The sequence below is a fragment of the Crocodylus siamensis genome, chromosome 5 (assembly GCF_052110815.1).
Source record: "Crocodylus siamensis isolate JL-2025a chromosome 5, ASM5211081v1, whole genome shotgun sequence".
NCBI lineage: Eukaryota > Metazoa > Chordata > Crocodylia > Crocodylidae > Crocodylus > Crocodylus siamensis.
This window is the reverse complement of record NC_143399.1, coordinates 148,567,258-148,590,581: the sequence shown is the minus strand read 5'-3', so window position 1 is coordinate 148,590,581 and position 23,324 is coordinate 148,567,258. Positions and strand designations below refer to the sequence as shown.

At 38.9% G+C, this 23,324-nt stretch overlaps 1 protein-coding gene across 5 annotated transcripts in view; it reads right to left on the bottom strand.

The window, feature by feature from the left end:
* ANKRD28 (ankyrin repeat domain 28) overlaps positions 1–23,324 on the bottom strand; it is a 183,108-nt gene that overhangs the window by 17,037 nt on the left and 142,747 nt on the right. For 3 of the 5 annotated variants that reach the window (XM_090046615.1, XM_090046614.1, XM_090046612.1), the window contains exons 10-20: positions 21,974–22,088; positions 20,487–20,569; positions 16,932–16,995; positions 14,428–14,496; positions 12,197–12,337; positions 7,815–7,926; positions 5,613–5,639; positions 4,292–4,366; positions 2,185–2,386; positions 970–1,057; positions 372–489 (exon numbers count right to left, since the gene is read on the bottom strand). In XM_090046615.1, coding sequence (XP_089902741.1) covers positions 372–489; positions 970–1,057; positions 2,185–2,386; positions 4,292–4,366; positions 5,613–5,639; positions 7,815–7,926; positions 12,197–12,337; positions 14,428–14,496; positions 16,932–16,995; positions 20,487–20,569; positions 21,974–22,088 — 1,094 coding nt within the window. Of the gene's footprint in view, positions 1–371; positions 490–969; positions 1,058–2,184; positions 2,387–4,291; positions 4,367–5,612; positions 5,640–7,814; positions 7,927–12,196; positions 12,338–14,427; positions 14,497–16,931; positions 16,996–20,486; positions 20,570–21,969; positions 22,089–23,324 lie in introns of those variants that run through there. The other 2 variants (XM_090046613.1, XM_090046616.1) reach the window with 2 other exon arrangements.

Below are 23,324 nucleotides of genomic sequence, written 5' to 3'. Positions count from 1 at the left end.
GACCGACTTAATGGTCTCATCTGGAAGGGTCTTTAAAACATTTGGCATGCTCTATGTAAGACAGAAAACAATACAGATATATTATTTTTCTTCCTTCTCCTATTTTCCCAATAGGAAAAAATACACTTTATTTTTCTAGCTCGTGTGTTTCTGCACTCAGGAAAAAAAAAGTTAAAATACAGGGTAAATTGCAAGAAGGTAAAAAGTAGACATTCAAAAATAGTAAAGAGAAGACCAACTAAGTGAAAGAAAATACTGAAGTCAATTGAAGAAAAAAAAAATCAGTATTGCAGAAGTGATGCAAGCTGCAGAAGTTCTCAATCTGTGTTTAAAGCTATATTGAAAAGAACCAAAGGAAAACATTCTCTTACCCCTCTGTGTAATGCTGTCCTTCCCCATTTATCTTTGGCATCTACATTTGCTCCTTTGTTAAGCAAAGAATAAACGCAGTCTGTGTGCCCATTGAGAACAGACAACATCAAAGGAGTCCTGAACAGCAGAGAAAAAGAAGCTGCCATGTAGGTTACACTTTAATAGGTCTATGATCCACTAAAATATTTAAACACTCTGAAAACAAACTTTTGTTCTTAGAAAAAGCTCTTTTACAAATGATTCATAGTCTTTTGTACTTTATTCACATGAGCAGCACTGATATTGCTTTAAAGATATAGAAAGGTAAATGCATTTCCAAGAGTACAATATAGAATTCCTAATTTTGCCATTAGACCACACTTTGTTTGGTGAACAGAGAAGTCTTCATTTGTCTCCTCTTGGTTATTTTATATTCTATTATCAAAAGTCTATTAAATGTATAACTAACTGTACATTAAAGTATATTATGATGTATGATATCTCTGTTAAAAATTATGATATATCTGTTAAAAAAATCACTAATTAAAATAAAAAATTTTCTTAGCATTATAGGATGCAATATTTTTTATGATCACAATATAGACTTTTAAAACTTACTGGCCATTTCCATCTTGAATATCGACTGCATTCTGTGGTTCTGCATTTCCTATCAACAATCGCAAGCATTCTGAATGGCCATTTGTAGCTGTAAAATATGAAAACCATGTTAGGTATCCTTCAGTATGAAATTATATTTAGTGTAGTGGAAGATAAATCAGTTTCTACTAGAGCCCATCGTGAGTACACATTTACTATGATGAACCAACATCTGCTTTGATCAACACATGCGGATTTCAATACTAGGTATATTATACATGCAATTGTAAAGAGGTGAAAAATGAGATCACACCAACAAGTGGAGAGGAGAACACATGGACAATAAGTAGGAAAGGTAAGCCAAGAGGTGAAAAGAAAAGTAACTAGAGGGGAGATTATTTAAAAGCATATTTTGAGAAATATAGTAGGCTTCCTGGGCTGAAAATATTTTGGCATACTCCACTCAGCTCCTGAGTAGTAACTCATGTGGCTCTGCAGGAACTCTGCAAACCGAGTTGCTAGCAGTGCTACAGGAAACTAAAGAGGGAGAAAATGAAAAGAAGCAGAGCATTCAAGGCCAAACAAAGAGTTGGCTATAAATCTTATGGAACTCAAGACAATGTTTTTTTTAGGGAATGCTCTTTTCAACAGGACAGTCTTTTCATGAAGCCATTACTGCTGTAACAACTTTTCCAAAAATATAAAATCTATTTGCAAAAAGACAAAAGAAGTGAATACTAGGAATACTTCAGAAAGGTATATCTGTGGAAATTATCGCAGGAATGAAACAGGAAAGAAAGGAATTACAACTCATTTTTTCCCCAAAACCCTCAGTAAAGAGGTCAGTCATTGTAATCCTTGAGAAAAAAAAACAAAACAAAAAAACCAAAAAAACAAACTGCAGTCTTTGCCTCTCCCTTTTCTCAAAACTACCAGAGTCCTTTGGATTAGTTCAGAAAGTAAAATAATTTTGGGTGCCACTCAGATTTGGAAGGGTACAGCATGCAATGCAACACTACACAACTATAACTGCTGGTATGCAAATCTAATTTGGGTGGCCACAAATTGGGCCCTGAAAGGATGTAGGCAAAGCCACATCCCTGGCACACATACAGGACACCATAGTTGGCCTGGCATTAAGGGAAGCGAACAGATATACCTATTAAATAGCTACCACACTCTCCTAGAACCCAATTCCAAAACTGTTTTGCTAAATGAGTACTCAGCAAAACATACCTGCAGCATGTATTGGGGTTCTCTTTACAACATAATCCTTCACTAAGATTGATGCTCCCTGATTAATGAGTACATCCACACATTCAACGTGGCCCTTGAATGCTGCAAGATCCAGTGGTGTTCTTCCATTATTGTTCCTCACATCAAGATCCAATAATGACTGCACAAGCACTTCTAGCGCTTGATGGTGACCATGATAAGCCTAAAGAAATATTAAAAATGTAGTTTTCATGTCATTATGTCAGTATGTTTGCACTACAGTCCCATGCATTTCAGAAAGAAAACCATGAATTTAAAAGAGTGTCTGCTACTTCATGTAAATTTAGCCATTTTAGATTTATCAGCTTCAAAAACCAAATTTCAACAGAATAACCTGTGCCCTTCTTAAAAAAAAAAAAGCAGCAACTGAAAGAGAAAATTATGTCTTATTTTGCCAGGTTGTATACTGTGCATTTGGGGGGGGGATCTGGTTTATTGTCAGCTGTATCGCTTACAGGAACTACTGTAGCTGCTGGCTCTTAAACTACATCTGTTGAAAGCACTGTGGGCATTTACCAGGAAGAGCAATACTAAAGTCAAAACTGTTGAGGCTAGAGGCAGACATGCACAAAGGAACCAGAAAAGAGATGAGTTTTACTATTACCGAGCATAAGACTCAATGAAGTCAACAGGTGTAAACAAAAACCCTCGTATTTTTTAAAATATAAAAAGAGGACTTGTTTTTGTTTTTTAAAGCATCAGAGAATAGTACATGAAGCAATGGGTCAAAACAAAGCTGGCAGCAACCTTATAAAATACCAGGGAAATATAATAGAATGGTAAAAACCAACGTAAAATGCATTTTAATAAAGGGCAGTGTATTAACTTTAATGAAACCAATTAGCAGAGCAATTTTTATCCTTTATAAAGTTTTTCCAGAATTTACATACCACAATAACAAAGTCACTTAGCGCAAGAACTAAGGTATAATTTTAAACACAGCCCTGGCATTTAATCTTTTCCACAATAGCTACAGAACTTTTGATTTGACAGAGTATGCTCCCAACCCTGCCATGCAGGGCTGGTGGGCTGGGCAGCTTGAGTTTATGGCAGGATCTGGTTTAGTGATTATACAAAGAAAGTAAAATTAAAATTAATATAAAAGGAGGAGTTTGTTTTGGTTTTTTTAATGATAAGCATTCAACTTACAGAAAGGTATGACACTTTTCTCCTTTTTCATATGAACTACAACTGGGGTTGCAGGAAATTCCATATAAAATGAATAAATAATTCAACAACAGAGCAGGTAGCCAAACTTGGCATATGGGGAACAATGTAAAATCAGATGAGAATACGCAAACAGCAATCAGGAGTACATTTTGGAAAAACATACCGTAGAATGCATCAGCATAAAAGGTGTCATATCCCATGCCAGTGCTACAAAAACAATGAACCTCTTCATAATTAAAAAAAATAACTTTAAGGAAGAGTGCTTCATACCCCTTGAGCGAGTGCTTCAGTTACTGCCCATATATACAATCCATTCCCAAACCTAATCTGTAACTTTTTTTTTCCCTATTGCATATTTTAAACCTCACCTTTCAGTTTGGTGCTATATGCTAATACAACCAATATATTAGCACTTTAGAGATATTTGGGAAAAATACTTTTTGATTTTTTAAATCTCTTAGTACAAGTACAGTGAAGAGATGAAAGTAAACATTATTTATTCAGCTTGCTTACTTTGCATTTAATTACACTTTTGTACGGTGACTTTTAGTGACTTCCATAAGTCATTTGTTTCCTTTGTGTGGGTCTTTCATAACATCTTTTAAAATAGGTGGTTGCAAAATGCTAACAATTGGTGAGCGACTCAGTACTTTAAGCTACTTCTAATCTCTTATTGAACAGTTGATGGGGTTTTTTTTACAAATAAGATGCAAATGTTATCTTGTGTAATTCACAGAAGAGAGACTGTGTATTAGTAGTTGTAAACTATAATTGTTCTTCTGTAAATAGATCACTGAAATGAATCAAAACAGTCTTAATGCTCAGTACAATGTTGCCTTCATATATAAAATAATCAAAATAGACCAAATACTCAACATTTAGAGAATCAAATACTTACAGCTAAGTGCAAAGGACTAATTGGTGCTCTGTTGTCCGAATCATTCAGCATATCAGTACCTGATGTTTCCATTAGCTAGTAGAAATACAAATAGAGATTAAATGGAAAAAAATAAGGCCTATAACATTAAAAAAACAAAACAAAACAAAAACAAAAAACTGTATGAGACAGGGTATCCCTAACCACTTAGAGATTAAAATGCCCCAAAATCTACATATATGATACGGCAATATATTTTCTCCATGAATTATATATTAAATTATTATTTCTATCTTTTAAAAACTTTGAATTTTACATGTATCCCCCCCCAACTATAGGCTGTTTAATTTTCTGAACAGTGAATTTATCACATAAAATAAACTTCTGGAAATATGGTTTTTGTTTTGTTTTGTTTTTTAAATTGAAAGTTTACAAACAATGGGAAAGCCCTGCATAGGAGTGGAACATAAGGCAAGATGAGAGAAACTGAAAATGCAAGAGCCAAGTAGTTAGGGTAGATGAGATGGAGGGAAGAAATGAAAAGTCAAATGCATAAATTCCTCCAACAGCAAGGAGGGAAGGGGGAAGAAAAAAAAGGAAGAAAACAGTGCTACAATGTAATTATGCTGGATTATTCAAAGCTCTTTGACACATTAATCTAAATTAAATACAGGAAACCTTTGCTATTCGCAAACTCCACATTTGCAGATTCAAATATTCACTGGGGAGGGCAGAGCCGGGAGGTGGGCGGAGAGCAAGTGCTAGGGACATGGAGGGAGACAGTGGCAGAGGCATCTTCTCTCACGGTGGCAGCCGCAGCAGCACTTGGGAGGAAGGGGTCAGTCCCCAGGTGCTGCGGGGGAGCCCCACAAACAATGGGGAGGAGGGAAGGAGGGGGTGGTTGTGGGGTCTGATGGGGAGCCCCATCAGTAGTTGCAGGTTTTGCTATTCATGGGGAGCTCTGGAACGTATCCCCCCTGAATGGCGAGGGACTCCTGTACAGGAGAATCCAAAATCTTTGGAAATATATGTGGCTATCCTCCACTCCCTCAGGCCCCCACCTTTTTTTAAAAAAAAAAAAAGAGATGCATTTCAAACATTGGATTCCACTATTTGAAGAGAAGTTGTAATTAGCATGATCGTTCTATTAATAAATAAGGTATTATGACTGGTTTAAATCCAAACCAGGCTTCTAAAGAGACTTTATGTTTTAATTTTTTTTTTCTTAAATTGCAAATATAAAACATAGCACTTGAACACAGATACACAATAGCATTCCAAAACAGAATGCCCCTATTTTGATATGTACAACTTTAAGGATAAAAAGAATACACACACTTACAACATCTAAAGGCGTTTCACTTGCAATCTGCAATTAAAAACATTTAAGCAGTTCAACAGACTTAAATAAATTTGAGAAAACATAGGCAATTCTTCAGAAAAGTACTGTAAACATTAAAGAGAAAATCAAAATGTCAAATAGCATACTCAGGCTTTAGAAACATGTGGCTTTTGTAATGCTATAAAAGCCATTATGGCTGCTGACAGACATGGAAAAAAATAAAACAAAAAAAGTGCTTTACCAAAAGAAGCAACCCGTTAGGTTCAACCCAGTTCTGCAGCACCTGTATAGCAGAACTGTGCAAAGCTTCACTGGCTGTTTCATTTCAACGTTGTTTTGACTCGTTTCGAGCTCAAAACAGCTAAATTGAAACAAAACAAAAGGGCTTCAAAACAGCCTCAAATGAAACAAAGCCAGCTGAAATGTTTCAAAGCAGCAGCCAGGTGATGAGAGGTAGGGGAGAACCAGGACTGCAGTCTGAGCAGCTCCACAGCCCCATGTGGCACAGCCCGGCAGAGAGCACAGCCCTGGCTCTTCCCGCCTTCCAATGCCAGGCTGTGCTCTGATCGGCTCTGCCAGCCCCATGAAGCTCAGCCCAGTGGCAGAAGGTGGGCAGAGCCAGTGCCTCCCGCCACCGGGATGAGTTCCACGGGCTGTGAGCCACTGAGAACCGAGCCCGGCTAGGAGAAGTGCCTCCAGCCACCAGGCTCAGTTCCTTGCCGCCTGCAGTGCTGGGGAACTCAGCTGGGCTGAGGGAAGCACCTCCTCCAGCCAAGCTGAGTTCCAGTGCTACGAGGGGCAGGGGACTGAGCCTAGTGGTGGGAGGCTCTTCTCCCAGCCAGGCTCAATCCCAGGCAGCAGAAGCAGGGACCTGTCATCCAGCAGGCAGGTTGGGGGCCTGCCTGCACCTCTGGAAGGGCTGCAGGGGCTCTGTTGGATTCCTCCCAGGGATGCAGGCTTCCTGATCTGCCTGCTGGATCACAGGAAACTGCTCCTGCTCCCCAGCTCCTGCTTGTCAGCAGCCCAAGGTGCAATTTCCTAGAAACCCCTGCACTGATTTCCTTGAAACTTGGCAGGGTTCATGCCCACAGGACAGGCTACCAGCCCTGCAAGTTTCATCAGAATCAGGCAAGAAATTACAAAGTTATAGGCGGTTTCATGCTTCCCCATTATAGCACATGGGAGAAATATCGAAACGGTGTTGAAACAGCAAAACCATTTTGACGGAACGGAACAGTGCTTTTGAAACTAAACAAAACTCGAAATGAAAAATTGTTCCGTTGAAACAGAAGAAGTCAAAGCAGAACACTGCTGTTTCACACAGCCCTACTGTATAGATCAGCTCCTTCAGTGGGGCGTTTTGGCGCTTTTATCTGAAGGGGATTCAATCAGCTATTAGATAAAAGCACCAAAAAAGCCCTGCTAAAGTGCCTGATCTATACAGATTTTGGGAGAGCTGGGTCAAACTAACACAATGCCTCTGCTGTGTATGTGCTGGATTTGGCGTGGGGGCACATGGAGTTTAAAGTAAAGAGCTGGGTTTTGTTTTGTTTTTGGGGGGGGCGGGTGTGGAGTTTACATTTAAGCAGCCTAAAGTGCTACAAAAAGTGAGTGTTGACACATTCAGTGTCAACAAATTTGCAGCGTTACAAAAGTGGTGGAACTGCCACAAACATATTCCTGTTTCAACAGGAACTTTGTAGCTCTGCAATTTATAGGTAAGTTTGGAAACTTACATGCAGAGCTCCAAGGGGGTACTGAGATGCAGAGACCATGGACAGACAGTGATCCAAACAGCGAGGTCTGAAAAGCAGTGCTGCTGCATGCCTTTGCATCTCTTCTGAAGTAGTCTGCATGCTGGACATCTGCACAGAGCTGAAGTGTGCAAAATTTGAATCCCTCCAGATTTCAGAGCACTCCAAATCCATGACTGTCTATGGCTAGAGAAACTAAAGGCCAAATGCACAAAGGTATTCAAGGACCTAAGTCCTATTGATTTCACTGGGCGTTAGGCACTGAAATGGGAGTCCAGCTGCTAAACCCATTTGTACATCTGAACCCAAATTGTCCAAGATATGTGGGAGATCTTGCCTGATAAGAGAATCAAACCCAAGACTTAAGATCTCAGTTAGCATCCTAACCATTGCATCATCTTCCTTTTTAATAGTGGCTGGCAACTTTAATTCCATAATATTTTCTTACCAATTCAAGACATAAGCGATGACCATAAGCAGCAGAGTAATGAACTGCATTATATCCTTGTTTGTCTCGAATCCCTGGATTTGCATCGTTTCTTAATAAGTATTCCAGGCACCTATGAAAAGTGGCAAATTAAATATTCATAATATTAAAATTCTACTTTTCCAGTAACTGGTACACCAATCCTTGCTTGAAAATGAAACAAGAATCCAATTTTATTATATGAAACATAGAATCTACAAAATTACCACACTACATTTAATCAGACTAGTGATCTGCTTGGCTTAGCAATCTGTATGGCAATGGCCATACTAGAAAATATGAGGATGATGTCTGTCTGGGTGATTTTACATGCATGTAATATAACTTGGGAGAAAGATCCCTTTTAACTTGATGCGTAAATGTGCCCTCCAAGTAAATTTTGATTTTAGCTAATATAAAACTGGATATTCTTGTCCACAAGTGACTAATCTTTTCTGTAACCTACTATGTTGTTTCCCTTCATACTTTGCGACTATAATGCTAAGAGTCAAATAATCTCTTTACACATTTAAATATAATATAATAATAAATATTATTATATGTTTCTGATTTAGAAATATGAGAGAAGTGCAAATAAGAACGGCTGATTTAGCTCCTTAACCCTAATTCCTTCAACCTTTCCTCGTGAGCCATGTTTCCAAGGCATCTAATATTTGTTTTTTTGCTCTGCACCAGACTCTTTCCAAACTGTCCACATCCTTTGTACATTCCAGAGGAGGCCTCACCAGGGCTGAAGAGAGCAGAAGAATTGCTTCTCTTGAATTGCAAGTGACTCTGGTAGATATCACCCAGTATGCCACTGGGGTTTTTTTGTAACAAGAGCACACTGTTGGCTCGTATTCAATTTAGATTACTATAACTCCCAGGTCTTTCCCTGCAGTCTAGCCACTCATCCTCCATTCTGTATTTGTGTACACAAGTATTCCATCACAAGTACAAGACTTTGTATTTATCCTTGTTGAATCTCATTTGATAGATTACAGAAAATTTCTCCAGTCTATCTAGGAGATTCACGATCCTAGCCCTACCCTCTGGAGTATCTGCAACTTCACCCAACTTGATGTCATCAGCAAATTTGCTAAGCATGCGGTCAATCCCATTGTCCAAATTATTAATGAAGATACTACACAATACTTGACCCAGAACAGGCCCCTGGGAAATATCAGTTAATACCTCGTCCCAGCCAGACACTGAGCCACTGATGAGTACTTGCTGAGTATGATGATCCAATCAGTTATATATCCACCTTACAGTGCTAGTCTGCATTTATCTAGTCCAGGGGTTGTCAATCAGGGGTATGCATACCCCCAGGGGTACCAGGAAAGGTAATAAGGGGTACGAGAGGGTGAGCAGGGCAGCAGTGCCCCTCTGAAGATGGATGTGGGGCAGGGAGGCTTGCAAATGGCAGCTGCTGCTGCCATCCACCACTTCACACTGCTGCCTCACAGGAGCAGGGCTGGGGGGCGGGGGGGAAATGAGGGTGGCTCCATGGGCTGCTGACAGATGGGAGGCACAACATGGTTGGCTGGGTGCAAGGCCTGTCAGCAGTCCACAGAGCCCTATGTCCAACTGGCCATGGGAAAGCAGGTCACAGCAGCAGCGGGGTGGGGTGGCAGCAGTATAGTATGTGACCCCCCCCGCATGTGAGCACCCCCCACATCCACCACCATCAGAAGCGGTACTCCTGTTAAAAAAGGTTGAAAACTCCTGATCTAGTCTATATTTCCCTTACTTATTTATCAGAATTTTGTGGGAGATATGTTTAAATAGGGTGGAAATATCCTTTTCAACATGCATTATCATAACTGAATTTCACCAACCCCATCACATAGGTTTATTAATTCTCTATCATTCCTTACATTTGACTAACCTAAGTAATTTTGTGTTATTCATAAATTTTCCAACATCATTAAGCATATGTCATTAATACATATGTTAAATATGATAAGTTTATAGCAATCTATCTGGATTGATACATTTTGCACATCAACATATCTAGCAAAATACACTTGAAGCAAAACTGATCTTTGTTCCTGTCTTGTTTATCATGGATCTTTATCTTGCATCCCATGATTACATTAGCTTCCTTGATAGCCCATTTATAGGAGACTTGATCAAAGAATTTTTGAAAGTTCAAATAAGTATGTCTGATTTCTCATTTATAAATCAAGCAGTTGATTATCAAATAATTTTAAGGTCAGAGAAGCATAGATTTCCTTTACAAACAGAATTGTGTTTACTTGTCTCTATTTTTTCCAACCAATTCATCTGGTTCAGAAATAAGGCTTACTGATCAAATACCCAGTATTAAAAGCATTTGATAAAGATGCAAAAAGACTGTCTCCAGAAATAAATGGGGAAAAGATCTTTAGGATAAATGCTATTGTCTCAAAATAATCTCAGGAAGCAGATACACACATTTTTATCACAAAGGATATAAGAAGTTTAGAGAAATACTCCAGAAACTCTTTATTGCAAATTTGTCTGACATTGCCTTCTGTGTTCATATACCAGCCTGGGATTCATTTAGTTTGTTTTTAATATTATTCTCCTCTATTATTCTCCTAACTGGGCATAACTCATTCCTCAGCTGTTCTTAATCATCCTGCAACATCAATATAATAAGTTGTCCCTCAAACCACACTGCTGTGCTATGCCTTTCAGAGAGTCAATCAGAGCAGTAATATATGGAGCATTTTGGAGACCATTCTTTGAGTTACTTCCAAAGTCCCTTATATGCTGCTGTCATAAGTGGCTGTAAAATGCTAGCATTTGGTGAGGGACTCGATTCATAATCTGGCCTTTGTAAGATGGCAAAACAATGTCACCTGCAGAAACACTGTGGTGTGAGACACTGGAAGAATTGTGAAACTCAAAATCTAGCTAGGAATTAAATTAAGGGATTAATTAAAGAAAAATTCATCCCAACTAATGCTGGCAACTAGTAAAACCCTACACAGAAGACAAGTGCAGATAGACAATAAAAATGATAAGCTTCGAGGGGTACAAACTGCCAATATTACTGACATCATTACTCTTTAAAAATCCTTACAAATTATATACAGCTAGTCTCTATACCAGTGGTTCTCAGCAGCCCTGACAGCAGAGTCAGGGCACCCCTCCACACCTTTTTTGGAGTTTGGCAGCACCTAGGGTGACCACCTTTTCAAAATGCAAAGGCAGAACACATGGCCTTCTCCACACCCCCAGCAGCATGGGCAAAGCAGAATCCAGTGAAGCCCATGGAGGGTGGGGGAGGAAGCAGGCTGCCTGCTGCAGGCTCAGCACTGTCCACCCTGCTGCCCTCCCCCCAGGGGCCTCCGTGGCCCAGCAGGCAGGACCCAGTGAAGGAGGGCAGAGAGGCTTGGTGCTGCTCCACATTGGCTGCGCTGCCATGGTAAGGCACTCCCTGCCTGCCCACCGGCAGTGGGAGGCACAACTCCATGATCCCACATGAGAAACATGCAATAGAGGTAAGGACTTTCCAACAACTGCCATCAGAATTTAAATATGAGAATTTTTACTAGAAAGGCCTCTAGCAATTGTACCTATCAGGTAGTTTCATAAGTCAGGGCACCAGCTATATTTACTCAAGTTTTGTGCAGAGTATAGGTTAGGAATTTTCTTTACACTGGGTGCATCTACACATGCGCTTTACTGCGGAATGGACTAGGTCTGCAGTAAAAAGTGTCACAGTCAACATGTGTGCTGGTATTAGGGCACAGTAAATCAACTCCACCATAGGATAGCACAGTCCTGGACAGTCTTATCATACAGCAGAGTAGAGTAGTTACGTGCTCTGTGACATGTGTAGACTGTGACAGGGCCTGGCTGGGGCACGAGGGTGCTACAGTGTGCGGGCTGCTTGCCCCCTAGCCCCACACTGTAGCACCCTTGTTACCCAGCCAGCTCAACACTGCCATCCGGCAGAGTTGCTCTGCCTTGGGTCAAATTGCTGTGGTCCCAGGCACACATGTAAACACTGTGCCTGGGAGTAGTTTTCTCTGGCACAGCCTGTACTGGAGTTTATTACTCTGGCTTAACTGTATGTATAGATACATCCAGCAAAAACCCAAATTAAAATAATGCCATTAAAAATCAAAGAGAAAAATTACAATACACCTCAGTGTAACTATTCCATTTAAAAAAGAAACCTGCTATAAACAGAACTTTTTCTTACAAACTAACAAGCCCACATTCCAGTCAAATTTCATTTAGTCGTGCTCAAAAAAAATCTAAATATATTACATTTCGCCAATATGATTTCAGAATGTAAGACAACAAAATATAACAGCTGGGAGACCCTTAACTATTCAGCCTTTTGTACAAGACAGAATACTTACTTTCCATCTGTGTCTGATGCAGCTGCATAGTGCAGTGGAGTACAACCCCTCTCGTCAAGGTCATTCACGCTAGCTCCAGATCCCACAAGGGCAAAGAGGCACTGGTAATTACAATTGGCAGCAGCATAATGGAGTGGAGTTCTGCAGTATACATTTCAACACAAAGAGATAAGCAGTAAGTAATAGCAAAAACAGGTTAATGATGTAGCAAATTAAAAATAAAATAAAAATTATTTACAATCTATTTCATTTTCCTGTTATTTTATCTCATTGTATTATACATAAATAATTAAAACTATTGCCAGTGAAGCATTTAAAAATGCAGTAGCAGTTCAGGAGATATGTCTGTCAGCCAATATGTGCACAGCTTGTGTGTAAAGGGGAAGTGTACACATAAGGAGATGAAGTTTGTTATAATGACTCCTGTTAATTTATCTATTTGCACAATAGATAACAATTTTACTGAATGGCTTAACAATTTAATGTTAAGACAATGTAGGAGGGTAGAGATGCTTGGTGCTGCCACCACTGGGAGCTCCGCTTTGGCTGTGCTGCCATGGTGAGGCGCTCCCTAAAAATTAGTTTAATCATCAGTGGTGCAAAATCACTAAATGAAGGTTAAACAAATTTGACAGTTGATTTAGGAAGAAATTTAAACCACCCTGAAGAGATCCAAAGTAGATGCCCCTTGTAGTAGTATTTGAAAGTGCACTAGAATTTAGAATTTAAGGAGCAGAACTGAGGTCTAAATGGAAACCTTTAAGGAGCAATTGCTCATTTCCTCCTGTTCTAGTATACCAAAAATAGCTCAATAATTTCATTCAAGTTAAAAAATTGTGATTTTGGTTTTTAAGCTTGAAGTTTTCTTTTCACATGAAAACTATTTGGAGAAACAGCTTGAGAGAAACCCCTTCCAACATAAAACATATAAACAATTCCCAATAATAAAGGTCTTTGATAAAATTTGAAAAGCTATTAAGTGGCTTAAGGATTTAAGTCCATTCTCAAAAAGAGAAATTCAGATTTCCAAGTTACTTTTGACAGTGGGACTTCGACATTTGTGAGAATTTTGTCCTACATTATGTTACATTACGGATCTTCTCATTTCTCCTTCCTTCTTTCCTATTTGTTAACCTTTTTCTACCTCTTCTCCAGATCTTTGTCATCCTTCCATCATCAGCAATGACCTCAAATAAACTCATTATTGGTTCAAATATAATGAGCAGATTAAAAATCTTACATGCAACCTCAAAGAAGAGGCTCCCACCATTGATCCCTCAGCTGTTAGCCAAGATCACAAGTGGTGTTTCAAAGGAAACAGTTTATAAACAGATGATTGTCCTGACCTCCATGTGCATAGCTTGGCTGTGGATAGTAGGACCAGATTCCTTTAAAATTTCTCTTTCCACAGCTAATGCTGTGAAAAATATTTATGATAAATTCTCGCCTCTGGTTCTTCCAGAGCATCTCTGTTTACTTGTCTATTATTCCTTTTGGACAGTGACTCTTCTCACTGCCTTGCACACTGCCTGCACTTACATAGTTTTCTTGAGCTAAGGACAGAAGTAAGAGAAAGAAGAAATGAGGTAGGAGAAAGTAATGGTAAATACAGGAACCTAAATGGTAACCTATATTAATACAGGAATTCAGATTTTATTTAGAATATGCATGCAAAATGTTCAGACACAAGATGATAAAGTGGACTTCTATGCTAAGAAGATGCATTAACTGGGGCGTTCTTCAATAATGCCACAGCTGAGCACTGCAAGCATCAGATTATGCCTTATATATAATATTTATCTATAAAAGCATCAACATATCAAAGCAACTGGAGAGTTGGAGAGGGAAATAAATAGCTTCTCATAACAAACAAAAACAACCAGGGGCTTTTAGTAGGTTATACTTGGGTAAAATTGGCAAGAGGTGCCTCTACTGGATTCCCATTCATTTATTATGAATACCATAATACCTAGCTCAAAACCAGAGGTACAGAAGGGCAGCTCTGCACCCCAGACAGCAGTAACACACAGGGTGGCAGCAGCTGTCATGTTGACAATAGTAGTGGCTAAAAAAGGGTGGTCCTCAGGCCTGCTGCTCTGGTTGCCTCTCCCCCCGAACAGTTACACTACTACTAAAATGCTGGGTAGGGAAATGGAATATGGGCTCCTTCACATAGAATGTGCATTTCAATAAAATTCCACATTATTTTGATTTCGAATGTTGTGGCCTACCTCCCAAATTTGTCCTTTTTGTTGAAGTCTGCACCAGTGTTGAGCAGAAGGTTTAGGCACTCCAAATTCCTGTAACAATGCCACATTGCTTGAATAATATATAGTTTGCAGTCACAGTGTTTTCCAAAATATCAGAACTGTTGCCTAGGTATTTATCATAACATTTTTACCAAAACAAAACTAAACCGTGATGGAAGAGACACATTTCATATTAAAAATTCCACTCAAAACAAACTTAAAAGTTGCGTCAAAACCCCCCCCAAAAACAAAAAAACTAAAGCCCATAAATAATCCTAGATCCAAAGGTAGAAGTTATGTTGATTTCAAAGGCCCTTAACATTAGTAAGAGTCTAGAGGATTAACCCAAATTCCTACAGAAAAGCCCTCCTAATTTGGAAGAATTGTAAATTAATAAGGAAAAAAATTACTCCATGCCGGGAGTGTGTAGCCAAAATTCAGGTTAGGGCAAGTTTTGTTTCTAAATGCTGTTTGTTTGGTTCAGGACCTATTCATATTTTTCACAAAAAAGAAAGCTTGCAATGCAAACGATGAATTTACTATTGCAATATGAATGTTATTGACAATAGACGTAAAATATTTTTCAGACTGACAAAAGTTATTACTAGTGTGGAACAAAGCTTAAAACTGAGAAGAAAAGTCAAATTACATCATGAGTGACCTTTTTTATATTCAAGCCCAGTTTTTTTTAACCCTTCTATCATTGTGAAATATGATATGCATATGAAAGCTACTATTTCTTTTAATATACTAAAAAACCTCTCTTGCTTACAAGTTCTTTACACAGGATGCACATGGAGCACTCTTAACCTGACTTTTTTTTAAAGCAATGTGCACCTGAATATGTACCATGATCTACTCCCCATATTATACCACCCACCTTTACTCAAAGTTCCACTTTATTTTAGATTCTGGTTAATTCACCATTCCACGGGGAATACAATGCAAATAATGACAAACTACCCAGTAATGACTAATTTTAAGAGTTGATTGGGGGGGTGAAGAGGGCGGTGCTGGTAGGAAATTTAAACAGCAGCAAATTAAATCAGTGGCATATTAACTTGAGTTTACTGTTTATTTTTATATTTGTGTTTTCAAGTAAACTTTTGCAAAAACCAAATGAACTCAAGAATTTTACATGCAGCATACTAATTTTATACGGACTAAATATGTATTTATGAACCTCCTTAAACTTCATTTATATGCCTGCTTCATATGCAGTAAGCTTACTCCTATGCTTAACATTAAAGAACATAATTATCTGGTTGCATAATCAGGACCTAAAAACTTTTTTCAGAATTGCTTATAGTTCCTATCAACTAGTTAAGTTCCATCTTTCTTACCATATGAATAATCTGGATTATAATTCAACAGATTAGCAAGTACTGTTGACCAGTATTTCCTTGCTTCTGGTTAACGTAAATCTAGACCACACACATAGTATGAACATTTTGGGTTAACTGATGGGTTTCTCCAGTTCTTCTATGTTTTCATTCACATTTTCCTTTATTTCCTTCACATACTGATAAAAATATCCAACACTTTCTTATTTTTTGGAAAGCACCTTGTTTAAATAAGTAAGGCTGCTTGCAGATATTTTAAAAAAAGCACCTTACTGAAAGAAGCATGTGCTACTTTGACTCAGCTCTGCAGCATCTATATAGACCAGGTGCTTCAGTGGGGCTTTTTGATTCAATCAGCTATTAGATAAAAGCACCAAAAAAGCCTCACTAAAGCACCTGATCTATACAGATGGTGGGCAAGCTGGGTCCAACTAACAACTCCAAGCAGCCTAAACGTTTATAAACGTGAAAACTAGCTCCATATTATACATGCAGATTGTGGTAAGCCCACATACAGCTGTGCTGGGAAAAAGGGGGTTAAGAAGCCTTCTTTCAGTTTTGCTCATCTTATTTCAGGACTACCTGAAATGACAAAGTATTCTCCTCATAAGTAACTTGTTGGGAAGACAAGAAAATAGATGGCTCCATGGCTCATCACAGTCTGCGATGCTCCTTTCCATATGGATCTCTGCATAGCCTAAACAGAGGGCTATAGCAAATATCACAATTTAGACCTGTATACAGAGCTGACCCTAGGGGCATGCAGGGCCCGGGGCATATCAGGCTGTGCGGGGCCTGTGCAGTGTGGGAGGGCGGAGGTTGGTGAGTGGCCAAAATGTGGGGCAGTCACCCTGGTTCACCCGCCCAAGGGATGGTTCTGCCTGTAAGTTCTAGAAGTTAGGAAACCTGCTGTATAGTAAATCCATGTTAATCCCAAATCTGAAAGGGGTACAAGACTGATTATACTTGGCCACTAATTCAATTACTGATTAAATTACCAAGTAGAAATTGCATTTCACAAATTTATTGTGTTCTTAAATTATATTCATATTTACCTACCTCCAAGAGGTACAAAGATGAGAGAAAAGACTGGGAAGATAAGTAATTTTGAAAAGTAAAACTGAAGGCAATGCTGCTACATACCCGCCAGCTGCAGCTGCATGAAGACAAGTCCTGCCAAAGTCATCTGGGGTATCTATATCAAAGCCTACAAAAAGAGTTAATATATGGTGTCACTAAACAGTATTCATCTCTTTTACCAAATTGCTATCAGCAGTTTCTAAGTTATAATGCCATAATGCATGTTTATATTTGTTAGAACAGTTAATGTCAAAATATTTTTAAAAACCATTTACTATTTGTAATACTGCAAATAGCAGCATTTTGTATTTCAAGAACCATGTTAATTTTGACTGCATAGAAGAGGAATGACAATAAATATGTAAGTTAACTAGCATTAGTGCTAGAAGTTCTTGATGGAATAATCTTTGCTTACTGGTTTTGTTTAAAAATATTGCCAAACAAAATCTGCAAAAAATGTGTAATAGCAACATTTAAGAATAAGCTAGTACTACTCACCTTAATATACAGTGTTCTGTATAGCAATCATTTTAAGAGTGATGTCAGCATTACTAAATCCAGAAGCTACTCGCATTATTTCATCCTTCAGTTTAGGTTTCTATTCCCAGGCAAAGAACTTCATTAAGCTGGAGTGAAGGTTGTAAATACCAGTTACTTAAGGGGAAAAATACCCTTTAGAGAATGGTGTAGTTTTCTCAAAAATGTTGTAAGAACCCTGGAAATTCAAATTTAAGATCTTACTTAAATCCAAATATTGGAATGTATGGAGATGCACAGTTACAATCACCAAAGCAGCCTTAAGTTTGCTCCTAAATGCAAGGGACTATACAACTCTTCAAAACCATACACCATAGTGACAATGAAAATTGACCGATGACCTAAGTGTCTTGCTTTGCTCATGTTGATTTTCTCACTACCGCAGATATTATTTTTATTTTAAGCCTCTATACAGTCAGTGGACACAAATATGTCTCTTTGCTAAAATATACCATACTGAGGATGTTCAGGTAAGATAATCCACACACCCACTTCACGTAGTCACAATTTTACACATTAAAGTATTACTCCCCTGCTAACCATATGCATGTGCTCCCGCCACAATCGTATCAATTTTTAAATTATTCAAAGCTAGTAGATTAAGAGATAACTGGGGATTTGCCAAGATAATTCTTGAATGTTATTAAGAGGGGCACAATAGGGCATGTAAAAGAAAAATAGTACTCATGTATCACAACTTTGTAGAAAACAAAGTTTTGGATTCTTCCTATAGGAGCTCTTATCTAGAGCAGTGACAGAATCAACTCCTATATTAACCGCTTCCACACACACTGACAGGGCTCATCTGACTGACTGCAGTTGAGAATTGAGATAAGATACACTCAACTATCATAAGTTAGATGAGCTAGCTCAAGAACTGCTCTAATTTAAGATGATGAACTGAGATTTATGCAATGCTGTATGAAAATGAAGGAAGTAAATCTTCCCCCGCAGAAAGCCATGCCTTTACCCTAAGCTGCATCTTCATGCAGGAGAAAAAACTTAAGAACCTGAAATTTTAGTCTAAGTCAAAGAAATGTACAACTGGTAAAAGGAAACGCTTTTGTAAACAAATCACAAAATGAAACTGTAACATTCACTGTCACAGATACCATGAAGGCTCAGGTCTTTCTTATATGGCTCAAAAAAGGATTAAGCATTAAAAATAGCAAGAAAATTAAATTGCATTATATGGAATTTTTTAAGATATACAAATTCATGTTTCAGGGCACAAGCCAGCCTCTTTAAGAGCCGATTATTCTTTAAATGTTCAATAAAGAAGTTTCTCACATATTCCCCCTAAATACTTAGTGGCTGCCTACAACTGGAAAGGATGCTAAATTTGATGAGCCACTGGCCAAATCCAGTATGGCAATTCATATATTCTCATAAATGAACTCTGAAATATTCTTTCACCAAAATGTATATGTTTTACACAAAGTGCACAGGCATGCAGGGTGGAACATTGGTAAGGACTACAAGGATTACAAGTTATCTAAGTGACTTTAACAGTGCAATTCCATACTTAGTTTAAAATTGAGGTTATAATAATAATAGTAAGAAACAACCAAGTGTTCAAGCTACATATATGGTTTGAGAAAACTACAATATTCTTTTAAGAGTTTTATTCCTGAGTAACAGATGCTTATGACCAGAACTCCAGTTTTGTTTTTGCCTGGGAATTCATATTTTTTAAACTTGAAGGATTCAGTGACCAAAACTAGTGATCTGCAAAGGAATGAATTCCATTTTCCCTCAGTCTATTTCCTCACCCAATGCTACCTCACTTCCTGCATCCCAAGTCCAACTTAAGTGATATTATTAATATTAAAATGGGCTGCTTCTCCACTGCCCCATTCTGGTGCTTTCCCTCACTTCCAACAGATATAAAATTCTCCATTCTGTTTATCCATAGATTACCAAATTGCCTGACATCAGTACCTCCCTAAGGGCTATCCATCACAGCGGCAAAACTGACTTCACTAAGTCTGTGAAGAGTGGTGACAAATTCTCTCTCAAGATTCTGAATATACATGCAAACCAATCTCTCCTCCACAAAAGAGAAGTTACTTTGAGTAAAGATATGTATCAATATTAACTTCCATATATTAAAAAAGCATTTTCTAGGATAGCAGTATTCAACCTGTTCAGTTTGAGGACTGAGTATATTTAAAAAGTGATCAATGCTGTTTCTTCAGGGAAGATGATTCACCTGGACTATGCCCCTCTGCCCAATTCACATAAGGAAAAAAAAAAAAAAATCACCTGCAAGTCCTCTGTTGGAAATCCCTTAGACCTATGGAAGGCTGAAGTATGCATACATCTGATGTAGCACCTTGAGTAGAGGGGGCTGTTGAGGAAAAGCAAAATGGCTGTATTCTTCCCGTTCCTAGATAGAATATAGTCCTTAAAGGACAGTTGTTACCTGGTGCAAGTTTCAGCAAGCTGTTCTACTTTGTGCTGGGGCTGGGGAAGAGAATCAGGAAATCTATATGGTGGCCATTTCTCATCTTCTATTGCTCAACCTTTTTCCCTCCTCAGCTATTCTTTGCTAACATTTACCTGGCCCCAAGTGGAACAATGCAATAGCCAAAGTTACTTTTGGTCTTGATCCAATTCAAAACTAATTATTTTCTTAATGAAGCTATCCACAATTTAGAGCCATGGGGGCCACAGGTTTGGGTATCACTGGCGTAAGCCAAATTGCACTAGACTGCCATGATGGCTGGGGGTAACTATGTTTTGCAGATGTTAGTCTTGCTCCCTCACTCTTTGAAATCATGTTATGTTTTGAATCATTATAGACTGTACAAATCAAATTTGTGGGCTTTCATACCCACTGCTTCACTCCTGGTACAATTCTAAACGATTGCAATTGGGGCTTACCACAGAAAGCTAGTGCCAACTTTAACTACGGTTAGTAATTCGAAGAATCTAGTACAGATCCTCAGTTATAAGTCAACTAACTATTCATTTCTATATACTTCGCAATAAGACATTAATATTAATTCCACACTGAAAGCACTAAGGATTACTAATTACGTATAAAGTAACTAAAACATTTTAAAGAGATCATCCTACCTGATGAAAGGAGTTTTCTGCAGCAGTCTGAAAATCCACTTAAAGCTGCCAAATGGAGAGGAAACATCCCATGTATGCCCCGCCTAAGACACACCATAATCAGACACTGCAGTTCCATAACAATAAAGCTAAACAAGACTGCCTGCCAAACTACACATAGTTAGAATGGATAGATCTGGGAAATCTCTTAGTATGTTAAAAAAGTTTATCTAATCAAAACCTAACACATACATTTAGAGCAGGAGCGGGCAATTATTTCAGGCGGAGGGCTGCTTACTGAGTTTTGGTAAACCATCAGGGGCTGCACGACAGGCAGCCAGGAGCAGATAAATATTAAATCTTTTAAATTTTTTAGGGGCCCCATGACCTGGCGGGCCGCTTTTTACCCACCCCTGATTTAGAGTGACATTTAAATAAAAATGATGAGATTTTGTTTTGCATCTCTCAAACATATACTTTACAAATAATCAAAATTAGCAAGTATTTCTTTGCTGTGTAAAATCCAGTATGCCTATTTAATAAGATGCTCTATCGGGAAAGTCCGTGGAAAGACCACAGGTATAGACCAGGGGTGGGCAAAGTCTGACCCGCGGGCCAGATGAGGCCTGAGGCGGACTCCATTTCCCAGGAGCCCCCGCCCACACTGCTGTGGCTGGTTTCCAGAAGCAGTAGGGCCAGGTTTTCCGTAGAGACCGGCCCAAGTAGCACTGGCAGGGTGTGCAGCTGTGTGGGGAGCTGCTCTGGGGCTGAGGCTAGGGCCAGCATTTTGCAGCGGTGATAGCACGAGCTGGAGATGTGTCAAAGCTGTGATCTGATAACCAAAAGCCCTGGGTAGGGGAGTGCAGGCAGCGGATCATGGCTGTCCCCCAGCTCTGGACCATGCTGTCACCACCAAAAAAATCCTTGCCTGGGTCCGAAAACAGCTCCCTGCCCAGCTGCACCCTGTCAGTGCTGTTTGGGCCAGTCTCCATGGAAACTGTGGCCCTGCGCTGTCAGGGCCCCGCCTCCTGGGGTCTCCATGGAAACTGGCTGCAGCAATACAGGCAGGGGCTGCTAGGAAATGGAGTCTGGCTGCCAGGCAAATCCGCCATTTTGCCCATCCCCAAAATAACAAGCCCATTAAAGAATGTAGATTCAAGCTGTCAGGACACAAGACTTAGGTCTGCATGATTCTACAGCAACACAAGGGCACCAAAACTGTTCCAATCCTTCTTCATTTGGGGTCAAAGTTAAGGTGATTTAACCAACTGTTATAACTACATAATGAAGCAGATGTAATAGTGTGACAGCTGCTGCACATTCCTAAAAAGCACCTACTCTTTCTTTTTACAGGAACTAAAATAAAGCAAGTTTGCCATACCCTATGATACAGGGTTTCTAACTTGAAGTTTGCAAAATATGAAAAAATAATATATTGCTATAGTTTATCCAACTGGTACATTTCTAAACTATTTTAGCTTGTGTCAAAGTCAGTAAATGTTACCTACTTTGCAGTGTCAGCACCACTCGTAATCAGAGTGTTAATTAGTAGTTCATGGCCATATCTAGCTGCTATGTGCAATGGAGTATTTCCATTCTTATCTTCACAGTCTATTTCAGCTCCTATAAAATGAATAATTAATGTGACTACACATGCACACACATACATACAGGTTTGTTATCAAAATGGGGTTCAAAATAAAGTGATAGTAACATGTCAGCATGTGATTATTTTGGTGTCAATATTTAAAATATTTAAGTGATATTGAATGTTAAGAGCTAGTGAAGTAATGGTAAATCTCTTGCCACATAACTTTACAAGGAAACAGTTTCAATGATCCAATCCTATAGAAAACCCATGTTTTTTCAAGTAGAAAAATCAAGATGGAGCTGGGTTCAGTCTATAAGCATATAATCAGATTATAAAAACTGAAACTTTGGCCATAAAATGCCAAAGTATTTCAGAAGTGTGGATTGTAGCCATGTTGGTGTAAGGACATAGGCAGACAACGTTCTTTAGGTAAAAGTGATATCTTTTATTAGACCAACTAATTAGTTGGAAACATTGTTCTTTGCAAGCTGTTGGGCACAAACACCCTTCTTCAGGCACAGGGAGAGTCTGCTGGTGTTTTGTGTTTTCCTGGATAGAACAGAAACCAATACAGGCAGTCCTTGGACTTACGACATAATTGGTTCCTGAAACCCGCGTCTTAAGTTGAAACGTTGTAACTCAGAACCGATTTTCCATAGGAAACAATGTTATAAATGGGGGATTGGTTCTAGAACCAAGGCCCAATACCCTATTTTCACCAAAAATAACCCAGAATGTTGTACTCAATCAATTATAGATGAGTAATATAGCTACATTAATGTATTTATATTATAAACAGAAATCGTATTGATTTGGAAGGACTTCTTTGAGGTAACTGCTGGAGATTTTGAAGGGCTCCTGGTTGGACTTTTTGAAGGGTTCTTGGCTGGAGTCTTCTCAGGAGTCTTGACTGCAGGTTTTTCTGGAGTCTTGTCTGCTTTCTTAAAGAAAGTGTCCAAGGAAGTTTGGACAGAGGTTCTCCAGGGAGATGGGCGATGCAGCAAACTTGTTTGCTGGTGTGGTGCCACGTCAGATCAAGCTTTGTAAAGTCGAAACTGACGTCAGAAAGTTGAAACGGTGTCAATTTATAAATGCTGTAAGCATGAAACGTTGCAACTCGAAACATTGTAAGTAGAGGACTGCCTGTATGCAAAGATGCAGGTCTGTGAAAATGTAAAATGCGTGGCAGTGAGGATCAGAGGCCATGGGAGATAATAGGTGAGAGACAGGTGTGGGAAAAGGGGGCAATGTTGACTTGGTGACAGAAT